The sequence below is a fragment of the Choloepus didactylus genome, chromosome 7 (genome assembly GCF_015220235.1).
Source record: "Choloepus didactylus isolate mChoDid1 chromosome 7, mChoDid1.pri, whole genome shotgun sequence".
Lineage (NCBI taxonomy): Eukaryota > Metazoa > Chordata > Mammalia > Pilosa > Megalonychidae > Choloepus > Choloepus didactylus.
This window is the reverse complement of record NC_051313.1, coordinates 19659981-19679592: the sequence shown is the minus strand read 5'-3', so window position 1 is coordinate 19679592 and position 19612 is coordinate 19659981. Positions and strand designations below refer to the sequence as shown.

Here is a 19612-nt window from a genome sequence, read left to right as displayed (position 1 = left end):
AATCTGAAAAGCACTGAACAATGCATAGCTTTCCAACTTTATCCTTCTGTGGTTTTCAGGCTCCGTCATCTTAGAATCTAATGCCAGTATCCAATACTTTGAGGTTTCCCCGTTTGGGTTAATGAACTGATGTAAAGCCATTCTCTTTCACTTCCTCCCTTCCTCCTTCTTCTCTTCTTCCCACTTTTCTCCCCACTACCCCCATCTTTCAGTTCCTTTTTAGGACAACCTCTTAAGTTCAAACATATGCCCCATTTTCAGCTGTATTTAACAGGCAATGCTAACTAGATGACAAAAGAAAATAAACGAACATTTGGAACTGATTTGCTCTATCTCTAACCCAAACAAAACTAGCCCTATACTAGCAACTCAACATTTCATTAACAGCAATACATGCATACAACTTGATCCTACCACTCTCAGCCATGTTTTCACTCTGGCAGATCTGCTGTCAAATAATTCAGTTAATTCGGAGGTGTGGGATTTTGGCAGTTATGGCCCTGTAAAAATATATGCCTTGTTACCAACAGTATCTAATAGGGTGATGAAAAGCTTAGGCAAAGTTGTCAACTGATTTTAACAGACAAATGAGGTTCCCAGGGAGGCAGATTATAGGTTAGAAATGGTAAATCAACACAAAAACTCCCTTGAAATTAATTGTACACCCTGCTTAAACAATATTATTTTAATGAACTATAGCTAAGTCTTCTCTTTATCAGTGCATAGGAGGCCAAAATTGTGTTACCTATTTGAAATGCTATCATACGCATCAAACTGAGGCACCAATGTTTTATTTGACTTTACTTCACATTATCAAGTAAAAGTCAGGCCCCAAATCATGTGACCCACAAACATTCCCTGTTGAATACACAAACACATTTAGTTTCTTCAAATAAATATCTGAAGAAGGCAAGCTTTATTTTCACCACTTGGCTAAAATTCATGTTCAGCTCTAAGAAAAAAAAAAAAAAAAAAAAAATTCTGAAAGGAGCAAATTAATATAAAGGCACATTTTTTTACAGTATCACTCTCATTTCTCATCCTTCTCTGTACAATCTCATATGCTCTCTAAATTTTAGTTTGGTATTATGATAAGGGGATAGAACTGAGATCTAACAGGACCATAAGCTATCGAATCACACCTCCGTAAGTTTTATAACAGAGGAGGAATGGTTTCAATCTTCAGATTAATTACAATGACAGAAGGCTATTCTTTTTTTACTGTAAAGATGTGTGTAAGAGTGTGTGCACTTTAAATGAAAGAACTTTATGCAGTAATTTACATTAATGTCAGTGAAAATTACCAGACCGAAGGCAGGATACAAAGTATTCATAATTTTAAAAACTGTCAAGTGCTTACTCTAAAGAATCAAAACTAAAATTCAATTAGTCATTTTACAAAAACATGTTAAAAAGAAAAAGCAGTTATAATTACAGTAGAAAATAAATGTACTGAGATGTCAATTACCATCTCTATTCTTAGGCTTAGGACAGAACATATAGTAAAACGGTCAAATGAATTTATTTCACAAGGTCATAAGTATAAAAAGAATGTCTGACCAGGTCAGAGAGGCACAGGTATACTTGAGATCAAAGAATAATTTCCAGTTCCATGCTCTTCTCTACATATTCTTTGGGTTTACTTTTATATATATACCAGACATTTGAGGAGTAGGAGATTGGAATTAATTTGAAAAACAAAAGGCAAAAGAGAGAGAGAAAAAAAAAAAAAACTGAAAGAAAGAAATCCTAAAAAGGAGATCCTTCTTGGTAGTATTAATAACATTTAAACCATGTCCAAAATAAATGGTTGATATTTATGAATGCAAAAACTGAATACATATAATTATGGGAAGGCCTTCTAATTACTTTAAAATTTAAACTGAATATAATGCTGGGGAAACAAGTGGTTTTCATTCAATTAATTTTCTTTTTTTTTTTTTATTAAATTCAGTTTTATTGAAATACATTCACACACCATACAATCATCCATGATATACAATCCACTGTCCACAGTATGATAACATAGTTATGCGTTCATCACCACAATCTATCTCTGAACATTTTCCTTACATCAGAAAGAACCAGAACAAGAATAAAAAATAAAAGTGAAAAAAGAACACCCAAATCATCCCCCCAACCCACCCCATTTGTCCTTTAGTTTTTATCCCCATTTTTCTACTCATCCATACACTAGATAAAGGGGGTGTGATCCACAAGGTCTTCACAATCACACTGTCACCCCTTGTAATCTACATTATTATATAATTGTCTTCAGGAGTCCAGACTGCTGGGTTGGAGTTTGATAGTTTCAGGTATTTACTTCTAGCTATTCCAATACATTGAAGCCTAAGAGGTGTTATCTATATAGTGCATAAGAATGTCCACCAGAGTGACCTCTCGACTCCATTTGGAATCTCTCAGCCACTGAAACTATTTCGTCTCATTCTGCATCCCCCTTTTGGTCAAGAAGATACCAGAGAAGTAGGGTGTTTTTGCTGCTATGTTTGCAAATACCAAACATGTTAGAACGGCTTTTTAAATGGATAAGGGGAAGATTCTGGAAGAATTGGGATGAGCTTGATAGAAAAGGCCAAAACTGCTTTAAAGAGACTGTTTGTGGAAATATGGACTCTAAAGATACTTCTGATGAGGTCTTGAACAGAAATGATGGACGTTTTGTTGTGAACCGGCAGAAAGGCGATCCTTGTTTTAAAGTGGCAGAGAATTTGGCAAAATTGAGTCCTGGTGTCAGATGGAAGGAAGAATCTGGAAGCAACAACCTGGAATACTTAGCTGAGGAGATCTCCAGACTACGTGTGGAAGACGTAACCTGGCTTCTCCTTGCAGCTTACAGTAAAATGCGAGCGGAAAGAGATAAACTTAGAACTGAACTCTTGGGTTCAAAGAGACCAGAAGCTGAAAGTTACAAGCTTCCAGGGGGTGGACCTTGATCAGTGGAGCCATATGAATGTACTGGCTCAAGGAGATGGGACTGAGTGCAGCTGTGAGTGATGTTTTGAAGAGAAGCAAGCTTGCTAGAGAGGAATGTCCTGGGAGAAAGCCATTTTGAAACCAGAACTTTGGAGCAGACGCCAGCCACGTGCCTTCCCAGCTAACAGAGGTTTTCTGGACGCCATTTGCCATCCTCCAGTGAAGGTACCTGATTACTGATGTGTTACCTTGGACACTTTATGGCCTTAAGACTGTAAGTGTGTAGCCAAATAAACCCCCTTTTTATAAAAGCCAGTCCATCTCTGGTGTTTTGCATTCCACAGCATTAACAAACTAGAACAGATTTTGGGTTTTTTTTTGTTGTTTTTTTTTTTTTTTTTCTCTGTTCAGCATTGTATTAAGAATTATAAACAGTATGGTAAGCAAAAAAAAATAGAAGCAAAAACTCTGGAAAGCAGGAAATAAAACTATCCTTATTTGCAGATAACCTGATATGTACCAAAAAAGTCTGCAAATTATTAGAATGTTTAGCAAGATGAATAAATAGAAGAAAAGAGAAACCTTTTCTGCTTAATCCTTGACCAGAGTATTTTAATACACATTACAGAAGTTGACATTTTTTTCTTAAGTAAAATGAAATAATGTCTTTGGAAATTAAAGATGAAAAAGAATATGGTTCTATGTTCTTGAAGATATTGTATATAGTGGAGAGAAAGGCATCTAAAAATGACACTATATTGTCATCGAATAATTGAGGTGTAATTGAAACATGTACAGTACAGAGCATATTTTGATGTGATGATAAAAGAAATATATATATGAATGCCAGGCTGGTCAGGAAAATCTTCCCACAGTAGTTGGAACTTTATGAGTAGAGACTTAAAGAATGAATAAGAGTTTGCCTAATGGATAAATGGATAAAAAAATGTCCAAGCAGAGGGAAGGGAACACACAAAGGCCCAGAGCTGTGAAAGAACACAGCATGTGAGTGCAGGAGTTTGCCCAAGTGGGAAAAGTAGAATTTGGACACATTTGAGGCCTCCTATTATATATCATTTCTTGAAAAATAAAACATTTAAAAATTGCTACCTCAGCTTCCCCCACAGAACCCACATGAACACTCATTTTATTTTTGTTAATATTTATTTACATAAGATACAGAGAAGTACATAACACAATTGTAAAGCTCAATGATTTTTTACAATTTGAACACATCTTGCAAACACCACCCAGATCAAGTAATAGAATTACCACCAGAATTCAGAAGCCCCCTTCATGCCACTTTCTAAGCACTAACCAGCCCTCAGGCCCTCATTTCTAACATCATGAATTTGTTTTGTCTGCTTGTGAAATTTACATAAATGGAATCATATGTTCTATACCCTTTTGTGCCTGGCTCCTTTCTCTCAATATATGTTTGGGAAATCCATCCATATTGTTACATAGTGCAACCATTTGTCTATTTTCACTATTATACAGCATTCCATTATATGAATAAACAGCCATTTATTTATCTATCCCACTGGTGGAAGACAGTTGGCTCCTTTTCTCTTTGGGACTATTACAAATACTGATACTATAAACATTCTTGTACATGTCTTTTTAGTGAACATGTGCATTCAGTCATGCTGGGCATACACCCAAGAATGGATTTGCCGGGTCATCAGTCACATTTTCAGTAGATATCCAAAAATATTACCAAACAATTCTACATATTTACACTCGAACAAACAGGATATGAGAGCTTCAGTTCCTCCATATTCTCACCAGCTCTTAGAATTCTGATTTTCACCTTTTTTCTGGGTATATAACGTTTTCTCCTAGTGGTTTTCATTTGCATTTCCTTTTGACTAAATTGAGTGGTTTTCCAATTTTTATATGATTTTTGGCCAGTAGCATATACTCTTTTATGAAGTGCTCATTCTTTTGCATGTTATTTTAAAAGCATTTAGCAAGGCTTTCAGTCACCATCATTGTCCCCTTATAAAAGTATCATGCAGGGCAAAGAACTGCTAAGTAACATTATACGCAATTATCAATAGCATGTATTACCCCACCAGGAGAAATAATGCTCTTCTTGTCTCTACTCTCGTCTTCTATCCACCTTCATCCTTCTTTTATTCTAACCTGTTTACTCACCCTGTCTTTCTTCTCGCCCTCTAATGCTTCCAGTCCAAACAGGTCATGACAAAATAGTGGATTAATACTGTCTAAGTGCTATTTAGAGAGTCAGTAACAGTTTGTATCAGAGATCCAGCCTCCTGATCTTAGGGATGCCAAATGTTCTTTTTTTTTTTTTTTTTTTAATTTAAAAGATAGACAAGAAAAGTAAGCATGCCAGTCTATTTCACTGAAACTAAAAAGACCATATATTTTTAATAGGATACATCTCAAGGTCTCCTTCTGCCCCCCACAAATTATGAGCAGATAATGTTGAGCCAGCATTTTAAAGGAATGTAAAGAGGAAAATGGGGGGGGGGGGGGTGAGGGGGGTGGTATCTATTGTAAAAAGAAGACTAAAAGAATATGCACACAGGTGCTTTCTCTCACCTTCCCCAATGACTAAACACAAGGTACATTCGGCAAAAATAAAGTGGCCGTGACCTTTTTCCCTCCTCTGCATGATTAATTACTTAATGCCCTATTAATTGGAAGATGTGGTTGAATTTCAAACACGTTCATTTTCTGTGCATATCATCCTGTCCTATCACCACCGATTAAGCTGTTCATCAAAGGTGAGCCAACAAGGTCATCTGCACAGTATCTGTTCAGCTCTTCATTACCCACCTTCAATGGTAATTAATTAACAATGGTCGCATTTCCATAAATCAACGTCTTTCTGATTATTCTCTGATGATAGACAGTCAAAACGTGTGCATCTCTCAACCCACCCCCTTTAATTTTATCTGAAAAATTCAGTCTAAATATACCACAGAAAAACCTCAGGTGAAAAACTACATTTTGTTTTTTGTTTTGTTTTGTTTTTTAAATTAAAATGCACCAGGAAAATAAGGTTATGTATTTTTGAAAGAAAAGTACAAACCTAAATGAGTCAGCTGACAACACAAGGTTCAAACATAAGAAGCAAAGCATGCCACCTACATAATATCATTTTATTCCTCTGCAAAGGAAATATGACTCAATTCAGCTTCAGAAATAACCATTTGCCTGCTCAGCCACGGAAAGTGACAATTTAGAAAAGAAAACAGATGTAATTCACTCTACTATCAAAGGGCACAACACATGCTGACCCAATAGAAAACTTTCCAAAGGATGTATTTCCTATATTCATTTACAAACTAAACTCTGGAAATGTAACTTTTAAGTTTTGTTTTATTATCTTTGTGTGTGGGGGTCTTGTTGGGTGTTGTTGTTGTTGACATTTTTAACTTTGCTTTTTTTTAAATCATATTAATTAGCATATACAGGGTGCTATTAATAAAATGTTCTTCCTTGAATCACCAGAATTGACATGTTCACTCCCAATGGGTATGTCTAAAATTGTCATTATCTAAAATTCACATTCAGTGTTGGAAAGGCCTTTGTAAATTTGTGGAAAATTTTAATTACAAACTATTTTTAAATAATCATAAAAAGTACTAAATATATATTTTAACTCAAATTATTAACAATCTATCCATCAATTACATACTATATACAATAATAATGCAATTATTGTATGATATATTAATGTTTTGTTTTGTTATATATTATTATCTATTACTATAATATAATTACATTTATTCATGTATTTTTTCTAAACATTGGAAGGAAAATAGTTTGTTCTCTTTACTATGGTGTTTTAAAAATTCTGTTCACATTTTCAATTTTGAAAATTTAAATAAGTTTTTGCTAAACATATATGCACCAAGCTTGGAATCAGTTCCAAACTAACATGTAGAACTGAAGGCTTAAATATTAGTGTGATAGCATAAAAAAAAAAATGATATGCACAGGTTGACGTACTGTCATTTATTCTGTTTTCTACAACTAAGAAAGCATACAAGTCAAAATGGCTTAAATAATAAGAAAATTTATTATCTCACATAAAAATTAAAGGATATTAGCACAGTCTAAGTAAGAGAACAAACAGGTTCAGTCAGCCCCATCTCTCTAGGACTCACTCAGAAAAGACCTTCTCCATGTGACAACTTTGGCTCCCGGCTACCTCCTCTCAGAGTCAGTAACATGCTCGTGACCAGAGGAAGAAAGAAACAACCTCTGTCTGCACCATGAGCTATAAGTCCTTCCCCTTGATCAGACTGGATCGAAACTGTACAATAAATACAGTTTTGAATAGGAACCAAATAAGCTATGTTTTCGATTTTTTTCAAATGATTTTGTTCTGATTCTCAATTTTTGATTTCTTTAAATAGGAAAAAAAACCCCACAAATACTTATTTTTTACAAAAACAGAGATAAAAAAGGAATCATGAGCATTTGGGAAGAGTACAAGTTCGTGATAAGTTATTAAGAGAAAAGCAAAGAACACATTTATGCCCTTAGAAGAAGTCAAGTAGCAACAGTAAATTGATTTATTGTAAAAATTGAATTATTGTTGTTATATGTAAAATAGGAAAATCCAACATGCTCCCCCAAGCTCTTCCCCCAGTTCTCACCTTGAGGCATCTCGGGTGGCAGATAGTGGGGTTCTTGAGCACTAACATGTACCCACTCAAAGTCATCATATAGATCTTGATGGTAATCGCAGGCCCCTGGCCCATCATCAAAAGTGCAGCCACCTGAAAGTGCAAAAGAGGGCTGTGGTTACATTCAAAACAGATTTACTAAAAATGGAGAAATGCTGGAGAAGGAAATGTTATATTGACATATGTAACAGGGTATTCATAATTGTAATAACATACTCCTGCGTATCCCTAGTCTCCTTAAATGTTCACATAAAACGAAACCTCTATCAGTATCTTCTTTTCGAATAAGAAATCAGCTTGAGGCTCAGAAGTAAGCCTGAGGCACAGATTTTGAAATATTAAAAATAACAGAAGATACAGATCTAGTGAAGCTCTCTTTAAATATGCAAACCACCTAAAATCTAGTTTTTTAACAATCTTTATGGGGAGAAAGGGTAGAAGGAAAAGAGTGAAAACTGCCGTTCTGTGGAATGCAAGTTCCAAAGAGTGAAGTTAGTATTTGTCTTGCCAAATTGCTTGCCTTAAAAGAATACATAGAAATCTACTCACGGTAGCAAATGAGACCTATAAAGTTATGCAGGGTCTAAAGCATTTCGGGTAGATGATACATTCTTCCATATTTTATTTATTTAAATTATTTCCATACACAATTATGATTTAAAAGGGGGGGGGATGAAGCACAAAATCAATCAGAGTAGCCTATAATCCCTAACACCTCGTTTGCTATATTTAATTTTATAAAAATGGAGGCAGGCTTTCCTCGTTACAGCAGTCATTTTTTCCAGCTTTATTTTCCAGGGCAATTTATCAGCAGAAATAGAACGATTACCTATTTGCTTCTCAGCCTACATACACAGGCACACACAATGCCACATATTTAGTGTATTCAAATCATGAAAATAAGAACTGGCCTATATGTCTACTCCTGAAAGAAAGTGGATTAGAACTAATGAAAATCCAGCAGTGGTATAATGAGAAAAACCAATAACCTGTCTCCTTTCAAGTAGCTTATTCGTTTAGTTTCCATGGGAATTTCTGTGAAGAAACTCAGTGAGTTCTCTGACCAAGCAGCAGCCTGGGGGGAAGTAAACTTCAGGACTATAAATATTTCACTGTAAACAGGGAATTCATTTTCCTCATCGAAAGTCTGACAATCCACATATGAATACAAGTTACATTCCTCACCAGTGACAGAGACAAGCCAGTGTCACAGGCAAGAAAGGCAAAGCTCAGGAAATGCTAGCCCTAGCAACCTTTGTCAAAAGCAGCCTTGCACCTTTGTGTCTCTCCTTGAATCACTTGCATGATCCCCCATCCTTTAGAATAACCAAACTCTAGTAGCTTCAAAGCTTTGTATTGCTTTTTTTTTTAATATGCTTAAAATAGCCTTTTATGAATGCTCTTATGAAAACAGATGTACTTTTTAATTTAAAATTAATCAAATGAAAAGAGGTTGCTAGGAAATGCACCCTCACATAGCAAAGGGAAAGTTATTCTCAAAATATAATTTGCAATCACAACCGTAAAATGACTTATTGCTTTGCAACACATGCCTTTAGGGCCCCCATCACCCTTTACACCAGTGGAACCCACATTGACTCATTTGGAAGACAAATGGCCTTAATTGCTGTCCTTCACAGCCGCAGTTAATTTTAGACTCCAAGATTCTGATTAGCAATAACAACTAGAAGTAGCTGCACAAAATAAGTGGGTCAACCCCTGCTATTTGTTGCTCATCACTGACTACTCATATCAGCAACTTGTCAAGAGTCTTAGAAATAGTCGAGGGTCCACCTGACTTGAGTGAGAAGACAATTTTAAAAAGATGAATTTTCATGTTACACATTACAATCAATTCTAACCCAAAAGGTACCAGAGAGCTATTTAACAAATATAAAACATATTAATAAATCTTTGGTAAAAGACTTTTCCAAATCATTATGTAAAAAAAAATTTCTTTCAGGGTTAAGGACTAATGCAGTGTACTAGGCTAGACAATAGGGGAGAAAAAAATAAATCAAATACTATTCCTGGTCTGATGAAGAAGATAAAAATGCAAATGTAAAAAATCATAATTATGGTGTATTATGTGGGATAATAAAGACATGGTCAAAGATCTAAAGAACACAGAAGAATTGGTTACCTTCACCCAAGTTAGTTATAAAAGGCCTCATGGTGTTAGTCCCTGATGAACATGAGTGAAGATATGCTAGGCAGAGAAAAGACAGAATGGAAATGTGATTGAAATTAGAAGTAAAAGAAACAGCAAAGGCAAAGCAGTCTAAAGGAGTGTGACACGTTGGGGAATATCAAATAATTCTGCGTAATGAGCAGGAAAAGTTTCCAGAGGACAAGGCAGAAATAAAACCAAATTAAAGGTTTTAAACCTCATAAAAAGGAGTTTAGATTTTATTCTATAGTTTTATTGAAACCATTAAAGGATCTTATCCATTAGTATGACACAATTCGAGCCACATTAAAAAAAAAAAATAACTTGGGCAATAAGAGTTTAAGGAAGAATAGGGGGAAAGGGAGACAGATAATTTAGTGCAACCTTACGGTGCAGGGCACATAATATATCTTGAACAAATTCTGTTAAACACAATCCTTTTTGACCATTGAAGGTTCACTAGAAAGCTCTAAACACAAAGTCTTCCATGATACGTAGTCCTCTAGACACATGTATTACAATCTACTTAAGAGAAAAACATCATAGCAAGGTTCTAATTCATAAAGTAAAACATAGCTCATAAACTTATTCACCAAGCTAGCTGACAGAATAGAAGGAGGCAATACTCAGTTGGTGTTCAAGGGAAATTTAGGTAGGCAGAGGGGAAGAAAAATGAGCTAGGAAACATCTTCCATTTTCAGTGGTTGTATTTGCTACTGGTGATAAAGCTATCTATAACGAGCAGCTGCAAATCATGCCAGAGAAATGGCGACCATGAGTTCCCTGACCCTTGGAAGAAAATTACTTCTGAAGAGCCATTTCACAGATTGCTAATTCCTCTTGGCCAATCTGTCACTCTGATGGTCTGCTTCCACTATGGCAAGCCACTTAAGAGGCTTTGCAATCTGTTCACCAGAAAATAAAAAATCAAGCTGATTTGGAGTTGGCAGAATTTTTTTCCATTCCAAGCTGCTGTTCACTTCAAAGGAAAAAGAAAAAAAAAGGTATGTGAATATTAGGTATTCACCCCCCCACCAACCACCTCAAAAAAGTGTATCCCTGCCCCAAAGCTATATTGTCTAAATATCTAGATGGTAGGCTCTAGAAGAGACTATGAAAATAGAGAATCTTTCTATGGAATCATGAAAGAACCAATATAAACTCAAATCCTTTCTGAAATCAAACTTTTCAATAAAATTTAGGATTGGGTTAATTCAGAACAAAATTGAACTGGAGACAAATAAAGTGTAAGTAGGGTCCTAGGTAGCTCTGAACATTTTTGAAGGACATTCTCTCACAAGATAATGTGTACAATTTTACAAAGATCTTTCAACAAGTTCTCCTCTCCAAGGCACCTGAATAGTCTTAATTTTCTGACTGAGTATAATACAAAGAACACACAAAATTAATTACCTTTCATAGTTTCCTCTCCAATTTGTAAGGAACAAGCTTCATCTAGCTAAAGATACAGACCATTGTCTTTTGATATATTCAAATTTCCTTTATACAGGTTTTTTAAAAGTATGAAGGAAATCCTAGACAGAATATGTTGACAAACGCAATAAGCAGGGAATAAAAGATAAACTAAGTTGTTTGATGCCCCAGAAAAGTTTTCCAATTGTGATTAAACTCTGATACACAAATTTCCTTGTTTAAGCTATCAACTTTGGAAAGATCTTTCAGCCATTAAGCATACAAGAGAAAGATCAACACATTGCACATTAGGACACATGGAATACTGAGTCAAACTAACATTGAATTGATCATCTTTACGCTAGTCAGAAACCATAATATTAATTTACCAGAATAACTTCCAAAATTTATTAAAAGATGCCAATATATTTCACAAAATATATTTCACAAAAAATTTCAAAGAACCAAAAAAAAGCATCTATTACAGACTATTTTAAATATAGCTCCATTTACAATCTGAGGAAATAATTTTTTTCCCCAGAAAAACACCTTATTGGAAAAAGGCATAAAAACTGTTGCTTTTAAACTAAGTTCATATTTCCTCTCAAATCCACTAGATAACTTAAGAGGATCTTTTTTTTTTTTTTTTTCCTTTTAACTCTACACTTCTGGAAACACTGAAGGTACAAAATAAGAACTGATGTTTGGGTAGTTTACAACTGCTCTAAGGACAAGCAATGCTTTTCCTAAATGTTAGTACTGAAATTCAAATAGGAATAAAATCCAAGTGGATGCAAGGAACAGATATCTTTAAGGATAAACTATGAGCCACTGATCAAGTTGCATTGCCCTGGTTCATTACCAAAGAGGATCTACTGGAAGAAAAACAAGAAAACTTTATGAATTAGGGTTCTTTAAAAGATAATTACTTCAGATCCAGAAAAAAATCCTTTATCCTGCTTGTAGTTAATTAGTATGTGAAAATATTATTTGAAACTAGCTCCCTCATAAAAGAAAAGAATTTGTGTAAATCCAAACTCAAAATTTATTGATAGGTACAAATGATTCCTGATGAGAGAAGAGCTCATTTCAAACACACCCATAAATTATCCAATTGATCATTCCTAGCATTTCATCTTTAGCCAAGAATATGTCTAATATATATAATCCAAGATTATTTAGCTGTTAAGACTGCAAATTGTCTATGATTCAAAGTAAATGCTATATTCCAACTGACTGAATAATCTTCCTTTAATAAGACTGAATTAACCAAAATGGAATAATAAGTCCAATCATCACTCCCCTCCATCTTTGCAGAGAAGCAATATTAAAATCTCCTATACATCAATTAATAAGACTGAGGGAATTTTAAGGAACTGGCACACACATCACCCACCTCAGTGGTAAAAGAGAGCATATCTAGAAGTCACATGGAGTGATGGCCAAGTACATCCATATCTTCACTATTTTGAGTTTCAGTTTCCTTCCCATTAAAATCAAGATAATAATAGCTACAGTACAGTGATGTGGGAATTAGTGGTAATGCACATAAATCTTCTAACACTCGGCAAATAATTTTTTAAAGCAAAGTTACTTTTTTCATGCTCTCATTCTTTAGTTTTTTCTGCATATGTACTATCCAGACACAATCCTATGTACATATTTGACAGATAAAACCTGAAAGGGAAACTTATGGTTTCTATCTAATTTATCTAGAAAGATGAAAGAGCGTTTAAATAAAGGCAATATTATCGTATTACCATAACTGCTTTTCCCTGAGTACTCTTATAACAATTAGATATTCTATCAAATGGTTAGGAAGTACTTCCTTTTAGACCAGGGGTTGGCAAAATTGGCTCAGTAAAGAGCCAGTTAGTACATATCTTAGGCTTTGCGGGCCATACAATTTCTGTCACAACTACATAACTCTGTCATGGTAGAAAGACAGCAGCCACAGGAAATGGCACAGCTGTAACAAATGGGCATAGCCGTTTATGAGTAAAACTTTACAAAAACAGGCAGCAAGCCAGGTTTGGACCACGAGTCACATATGGTTCCCCAAGCCCTGGTTTAGATCGCCTGTCCTTAAGGATTTTTGAAAATTACAGGCAGCATATAGGCTGGTTAAAAGCTTACAACCAAGCATATTGATTCCTGCATCATCCCCATATGACTCAATTTTTTTTCCCATATATCAAGATATACATCAAGATGAGGAATCAGTGGGCCACAGCCTGGAAATAGAACCAGAAATGCAGTCTGAATGACAATAGTATATCCAGAACCAAATCACATGGTCTAGTGGGGCAGAGCTGTAAGTCCGGAAGTCAGGAATAAGTATATGAGAGACTTAGAGAGGCTTTCAACGTCCTATAGTCCAAAAGCCATGACTCAGAAGAAGAAAGATATGTTCCATCATGACCCACCACATACGTGCACACATGCATCCATATATATGTAGTATATGTATATGTGTAGTACATGTAAACATACGAATTCCATTCATTCGTTTATCTCCTTCTATGGGTCACTAGTGCAGTGGTTCTTTCCACAAGTGTGGTGGGGGGTGGGGGGCAAGGAGAGTAGTTGTGTGAATCAGGGAAGCAGATAGTAGAAAACACACCAGCAATTCTATCTCTGTCCAAATACATGTGGCCACATGCCCTCGGTGGGAGGTCATCCAGAAGACAAGTGGGAACAGTTCAAGTCTTTCTACCTAATAAATTTTCAGGTCTCAGGCACAAGTTTGAATCCAAAAGGAGCCTCTGAAGCCTGGGCAATTCTGACAGCACATATGTGACTTTATCCAACCTCATTATGGAGCTAATGGATGATTATATGCCAAACAGCCATAAAAATGATTTCACAGATGAAAAGAGGTTTATTAAAATGTAAAAGGAATATATTAGTGAAAAGCAGTTCAGAATAGGAAAAATTAAAATTGTCCAGGGTCACAGAGCAAGGAAGTATCAAAGTCATGCTCTGGACCCAGGACCTATGGCTTTTTTTCATTCTTAACCACTATATTAAATGGCTCCTGAAAAAGAATGAGGTGGCATTAGACACTTTCAGAATCACTCCTTGCAGCTCCCTCCTACACTCATAGCTTCAAGATATACAGACAGTTATTTTCCATCCTCCTACGTGATAGTTGGTGGTAGAATGGCAGAGTTCTCTTGCTGCATCCTTTGAGGATAAAATGTAGTCAACTTTGAACCACATCACATGTCAAAATCCTTCAGGCATCACTGCTGCCACAGACAGGAAATGGTCTTTTTTTGGACAGAGCTGTAAAAGCCTAGGTGATTGTTGGAGACTGAATCATGTTCCCTACAAAAGGCATGTTCAGGTCCCAACACCTGGTCCTGTGGGTGGGAACCATGTGTAAATAGGACCGCTGAAAATGTTAATAGTTAAGATGTGCCCAAACGGAATGAGGGTGGGTCTTAATCCAATATGCTGAAGTCCTTATAAGCAAAGGAAATTGGAAATGAAAGAGAGAAGCCATGGGGTGTAGCCAGAAGCTGAAAGTCAACGGAACCCAGAAAAGAAAGGAAAAGATGCCACCACGTGCATTGCCATGTGATGGAAAAGCCAAGGAATCCCAAAGATTCTCAACCAGCCAGAAGATATCAACCCCACAAGGAAGCAAGCCTTCTAGCCTCTGAAACTGTGAGCAGCCAGGAAACTAGCAATTTCAGCAAGGAATTTTATTTAAATAGGATGACTTAAGCAAGCCACCTGCTCTAAGAATTTGTATGATCATAATACTGTCCTATCACTCATAACACTGCCCTTCACATCTCACCTCATGAACATACATATGTAAATATCAATTTTCCATCTTTAAAAACATTAAAATAAATTAAAAATAATTTGCTTCTGACATTTTCTGCTGCAGCTCCCACACTAACACTAGGATAAGAAACCAGGTGTTTTTCCAAAAATGATTAGTGTACTTACCCAAGCCCCTTTTCCTGTGTTTTATTCTTTTATCTATTCCAGTAAAATCTAATCTTTCTCACTTAGCGTTAGATACACAAACTAGGTAAACCCACTGAACAAAGTAATAGAGAGTAAATGTACTGAAAAATAAAATTCCCAGCTGAAGTCATATTTGCATTTTGGTAAAATTGGAAACCACCCAAGCTCACATATAAACATTTCTTTGTTTTGCTTTGTTTTGTTTTTCATGGAGGGATTCCTGGTGAGCTCTGCTTCACCCTTATTAGACTCATTCTGGCTTATTTCAGCAGATGCGCCAGACTCAACTCAGGCATGATGGGTGATAGATCATTTTTCATTTAAGAAGAAAGCTCTGTGAAAGGCTGAAGCCACATAAAACAGAATTCCACAGCCCAACCTCCCAGAGGAAGGGCAAAGACGAGCTTTAAGCCTTTGAATTTAAAGTTTTATATCAGATTGACGAAGAAATCTTAAATATCCTCAATGACATTCTAATTTTGTAAGGCCTTGACGCTTCAAAGAAACAGATAACCACCTACCTTAAGTAAATAACTAAAGTGCATCTCTAAAGTAAAGAAAAACAACACTTTATTTTTCCATAGTTTTCATAAATATGGAGCTCCTTTCCTATCAAAATGTTTCTAGACTCGGTGTAATGTAAAAGGTAAAAAAGCCAACATTTGTAGTTTTCAGTTCTTAAAAAAACGTTCCTAAGAGTAAGGAATTAGGGTTATTTCTGCCGTTTTCTTTAATTGGGAAAAGAAAATCAGATACCATCATTGCAACCAGTATATTAACAACTTATTTTTTTTTTTTTTTTTTTTTTTTTTTTTTGCTGAAAATTTAGGAAATTTAATCCTTTAAACATCCTGGCTGTGCATGTGCCTTAGCAAGTATTTGAATAAAAGGTCCATCCAAGTGAATGGAAATTTACAACTTGCCCATTTATTTATTATACCTGGTATCCTGGGGTATAAACGTTTTCAGTACAAATACCTCCTGGCATCTCTGTGTATAAAATAAAGCATCTGTTTATTCAGTGTATAACAATTAATGCATTCCCTAAAGAATTTTTTTTAATCATCATTTTATTGAGATATATTCACATACCATGCAGTCATACAAAACAAATTGTACTTTCGATTGTTTACAGTACCATTACATAGTTGTACATTCATCACCTAAATCAATCCCTGACACCTTCATTAGCACACACACAAAAATAACAAGAATAATAATTAGAGTGAAAAAGAGCAATTGAAGTAAACAAGAACACTGGGTACCTTTGTCTGTTTGTTTCCTGCCCCTATTTTTCTACACATCCATCCATAAACTAGACAAAGTGGAGTTTGGTCCTTATGGCTTTCCCAATCCCATTGTCACCCCTCATAAGCTACATTTCTATACAACTGTCTTCGAGATTCATGGGTTCTGGGTTGTAGTTTGATAGTTTCAGGTATCCACCACCAGCTACCCCAATTCTTTAGAACCTAAAAAGGGTTGTCTAAAGTGTGCGTAAGAGTGCCCACCAGAGTGATCTCTCGGCTCGTTTTGGAATCTCTCTGCCACTGAAGCTTATTTCATTTCCTTTCACACCCCACTTCTGGTCAAGAAGATGTTCTCCGTCCCACGATGCCGGGTCTACATTCCTCCCTGGGAGTCATATTCCACGTTGCCAGGGAGATTCACTCCCCTGGGTGTCTGATCCCACGTAGGGGGGAGGGCAGTGATTTCACCTTTCAAGTTGGCTTAGCCAGAGAGAGAGGGCCACATCTGAGCAACAAAGAGGCATTCAGGAGGAGACTCTTAGGCACAAATATAGGGAGGCTTAGCCTCTCCTTTGCAGCAACCATCTTCCCAAGGGTAAAACCTGGGGTAGAGGGCTCAACCCATCAAACCACCAGTCCCCTATGTCTGTGGTCATGTTAGCAACCATGGAGGTGGGGTAGGCGAATACCCCTGCATTCTCCACAGGCTCCTCAAGGGGGCACTACATCTTTTTTTTTCCTTGTTTTTCTTTTTTTTTTTTTTAACTTTCCCTTCTTTTTTAAATCAACTGTATGAAAAAAAAAAACTTAAAAAGAAAACAAACATACAATAAAAGAACATTTCAAAGAGACCATAACAAGGGAGTAAGAAAAAGACAACTAATCTAAGATAACTGCTTAAATTCCAACTTGTTCCTACTTTACCCCAAGAAAGTTACATAATATAGCAACATTTCTGTGAACTTGTTCCTACTATATCCATCAGAAATTAACAGACCATAGTCATTTCTGGGCATCCCCAGAACGTTAAATAGCTTATCTTTTCTTCTTGGATTATTGTTCCCCCTTCCTTAATTGCTCTCTACTGCTAGTTCCCCTACATTCTACATTATAAACCATTTGTTTTACATTTTTCAAAGTTCACATTAGTGGTAGCATATAATATTTCTCTTTTTGTGCCTGGCTTATTTCGCTCAGCATTATGTCTTCAAGGTTCATCCATGTTGTCATATGTTTCACGAGATCGTTCTTTCTTACTGCTGCGTAGTATTCCATCGTGTGTATATACCACATTTTCTTTATCCACTCATCTGTTGAAGGACATTTGGGTTGTTTCCATCTCTTGGCAATTGTGAATAATGCTGCTGTGAACATTGGCGTGCAGATATCTGTTCGTGTCACTGCTTTCCGATCTTCCGGGTATATACCGAGAAGTGCAATCGCTGGATCGAATGGTAGCTCTATATCTAGTTTTCTAAGGAACTGCCAGACTGACTTCCAGAGTGGCTGAACCATTATACAGTCCCACCAACAATGAATAAGAGTTCCAATTTCTCCACATCCCCTCCAGCATTTGTAGTTTCCTGTTTGTTTAATGGCAGCCATTCTAATCGGTGTTAGATGGTATCTCATTGTGCTCTTAATTTGCATCTCTCTAATAGCTAGTGAAGCTGAACATTTTTTCATGTGTTTCTTGGCCATTTGTATTTCCTCTTCAGAGAACTGTCTTTTCATATCTTTTGCCCATTTTATAATTGGGCTGTCTGTACTATTGTCATTGAGTTGTAGGATTTCTTTGTATATGCAAGATATCAGTCTTTTGTCAGATACATGGTTTCCAAAAATTTTTTCCCATTGAGTTGGCTGCCTCTTTACCTTTTTGAGAAATTCCTTTGAGGTGCAGAAACTTCTAAGCTTGAGGAGTTCCCATTTATCTATTTTCTCTTTTGTTGCTTGTGCTTTGGGTGTAAAGTCTAGGAAGTGGCCGCCTAATACAAGGTCTTGAAGATGTTTTCCTACATTATCTTCTAGGAGTTTTATGGTACTTTCTTTTATATTGAGATCTTTGGTCCATTTTGAGTTAATTTTTGTGTAGGGGGTGAGGTAGGGGTCCTCTTTCATTCTTTTGGATATGGATATCCAACTCTCCCAGCCCCATTTGTTGAAAAGACCATTATGGCTCAGTTCAGTGACTTTGGGGGCCTTATCAAAGATCAGTCGGACATAGATCTGAGGGTCTATCTCTGAATTCTCAAGTCGATTCCACTGATCTATATGTCTATCTTTGTGCCAGTACCATGCTGTTTTGGCAACTGTGGCTTTATAATAAGCTTCAAAGTCAGGGAGTGTAAGTCCTCCCACTTCGTTTTTCTTTTTTAGAGTGTCTTTAGCAATTCGAGGCATCTTCCCTTTCCAAATAAATTTGATAACTAGCTTTTCCAAGTCTGCAAAGTAGGTTGTTGGAATTTTGATTGGGATTGCATTGAATCTGTAGATGAGTTTGGGTAGAATTGACATCTTAATGACATTTAGCCTTCCTATCCATGAACATGGAATATTTTTCCATCTTTTAAGGTCCCTTTCTATTTCTTTTAGTAGAGTTATGTAGTTTTCTTTGTATAGGTCTTTTACATCTTTGGTTAAGTTTATTCCTAGGTACTTGATTTTTTTAGTTGCTATTGAAAATGGTATCTTTTTCTTGAGTGTCTCTTCAGTTTGTTCATTTCTAGCATATAGAAACATTACTGACTTATGTACATTAATCTTGTATCCCGCTACTTTGCTAAATTTGTTTATTAGCTCTAGTAGCTGTATCATCGATTTCTCAGGGTTTTCTAGATATAAGATCATATCATCTGCAAACAATGACAGTTTTACTTCTTCTTTTCCAATTTGGATGCCTTTTATTTCTTTGTCTTGCCAGATTGCCCTGGCTAGCACTTCCAGCACAATGTTGAATAACAGTGGTGACAGCGGGCATCCTTGTCTTGTTCCTGATCTTAGAGGGAAGGCTTTCAGTCTCTCCCCATTGAGTACTATGCTGGCTGTGGGTTTTTCATATATGCTCTTTATCATGTTGAGGAAGTTTCCTTCAATTCCTACCTTTTGAAGTGTTTTTAGCAAAAACGGATGTTGGATTTTGTCAAATGCTTTTTCAGCATCTATTGAGATGATCAATTGATTTTTCCCTT

General features: G+C 36.1%; 1 protein-coding gene across 6 annotated transcripts in view; it reads right to left on the bottom strand.

The window, feature by feature from the left end:
* PTPRK (protein tyrosine phosphatase receptor type K) overlaps positions 1-19612 on the bottom strand; it is a 604460-nt gene that overhangs the window by 468903 nt on the left and 115945 nt on the right. For all 6 annotated transcript variants that reach the window (XM_037844170.1, XM_037844174.1, XM_037844175.1 and 3 more), the window contains exon 2: positions 7575-7697. In XM_037844170.1, the coding sequence (XP_037700098.1) occupies positions 7575-7697 (123 nt within the window). The remainder of the gene's footprint in view (positions 1-7574; positions 7698-19612) is intronic.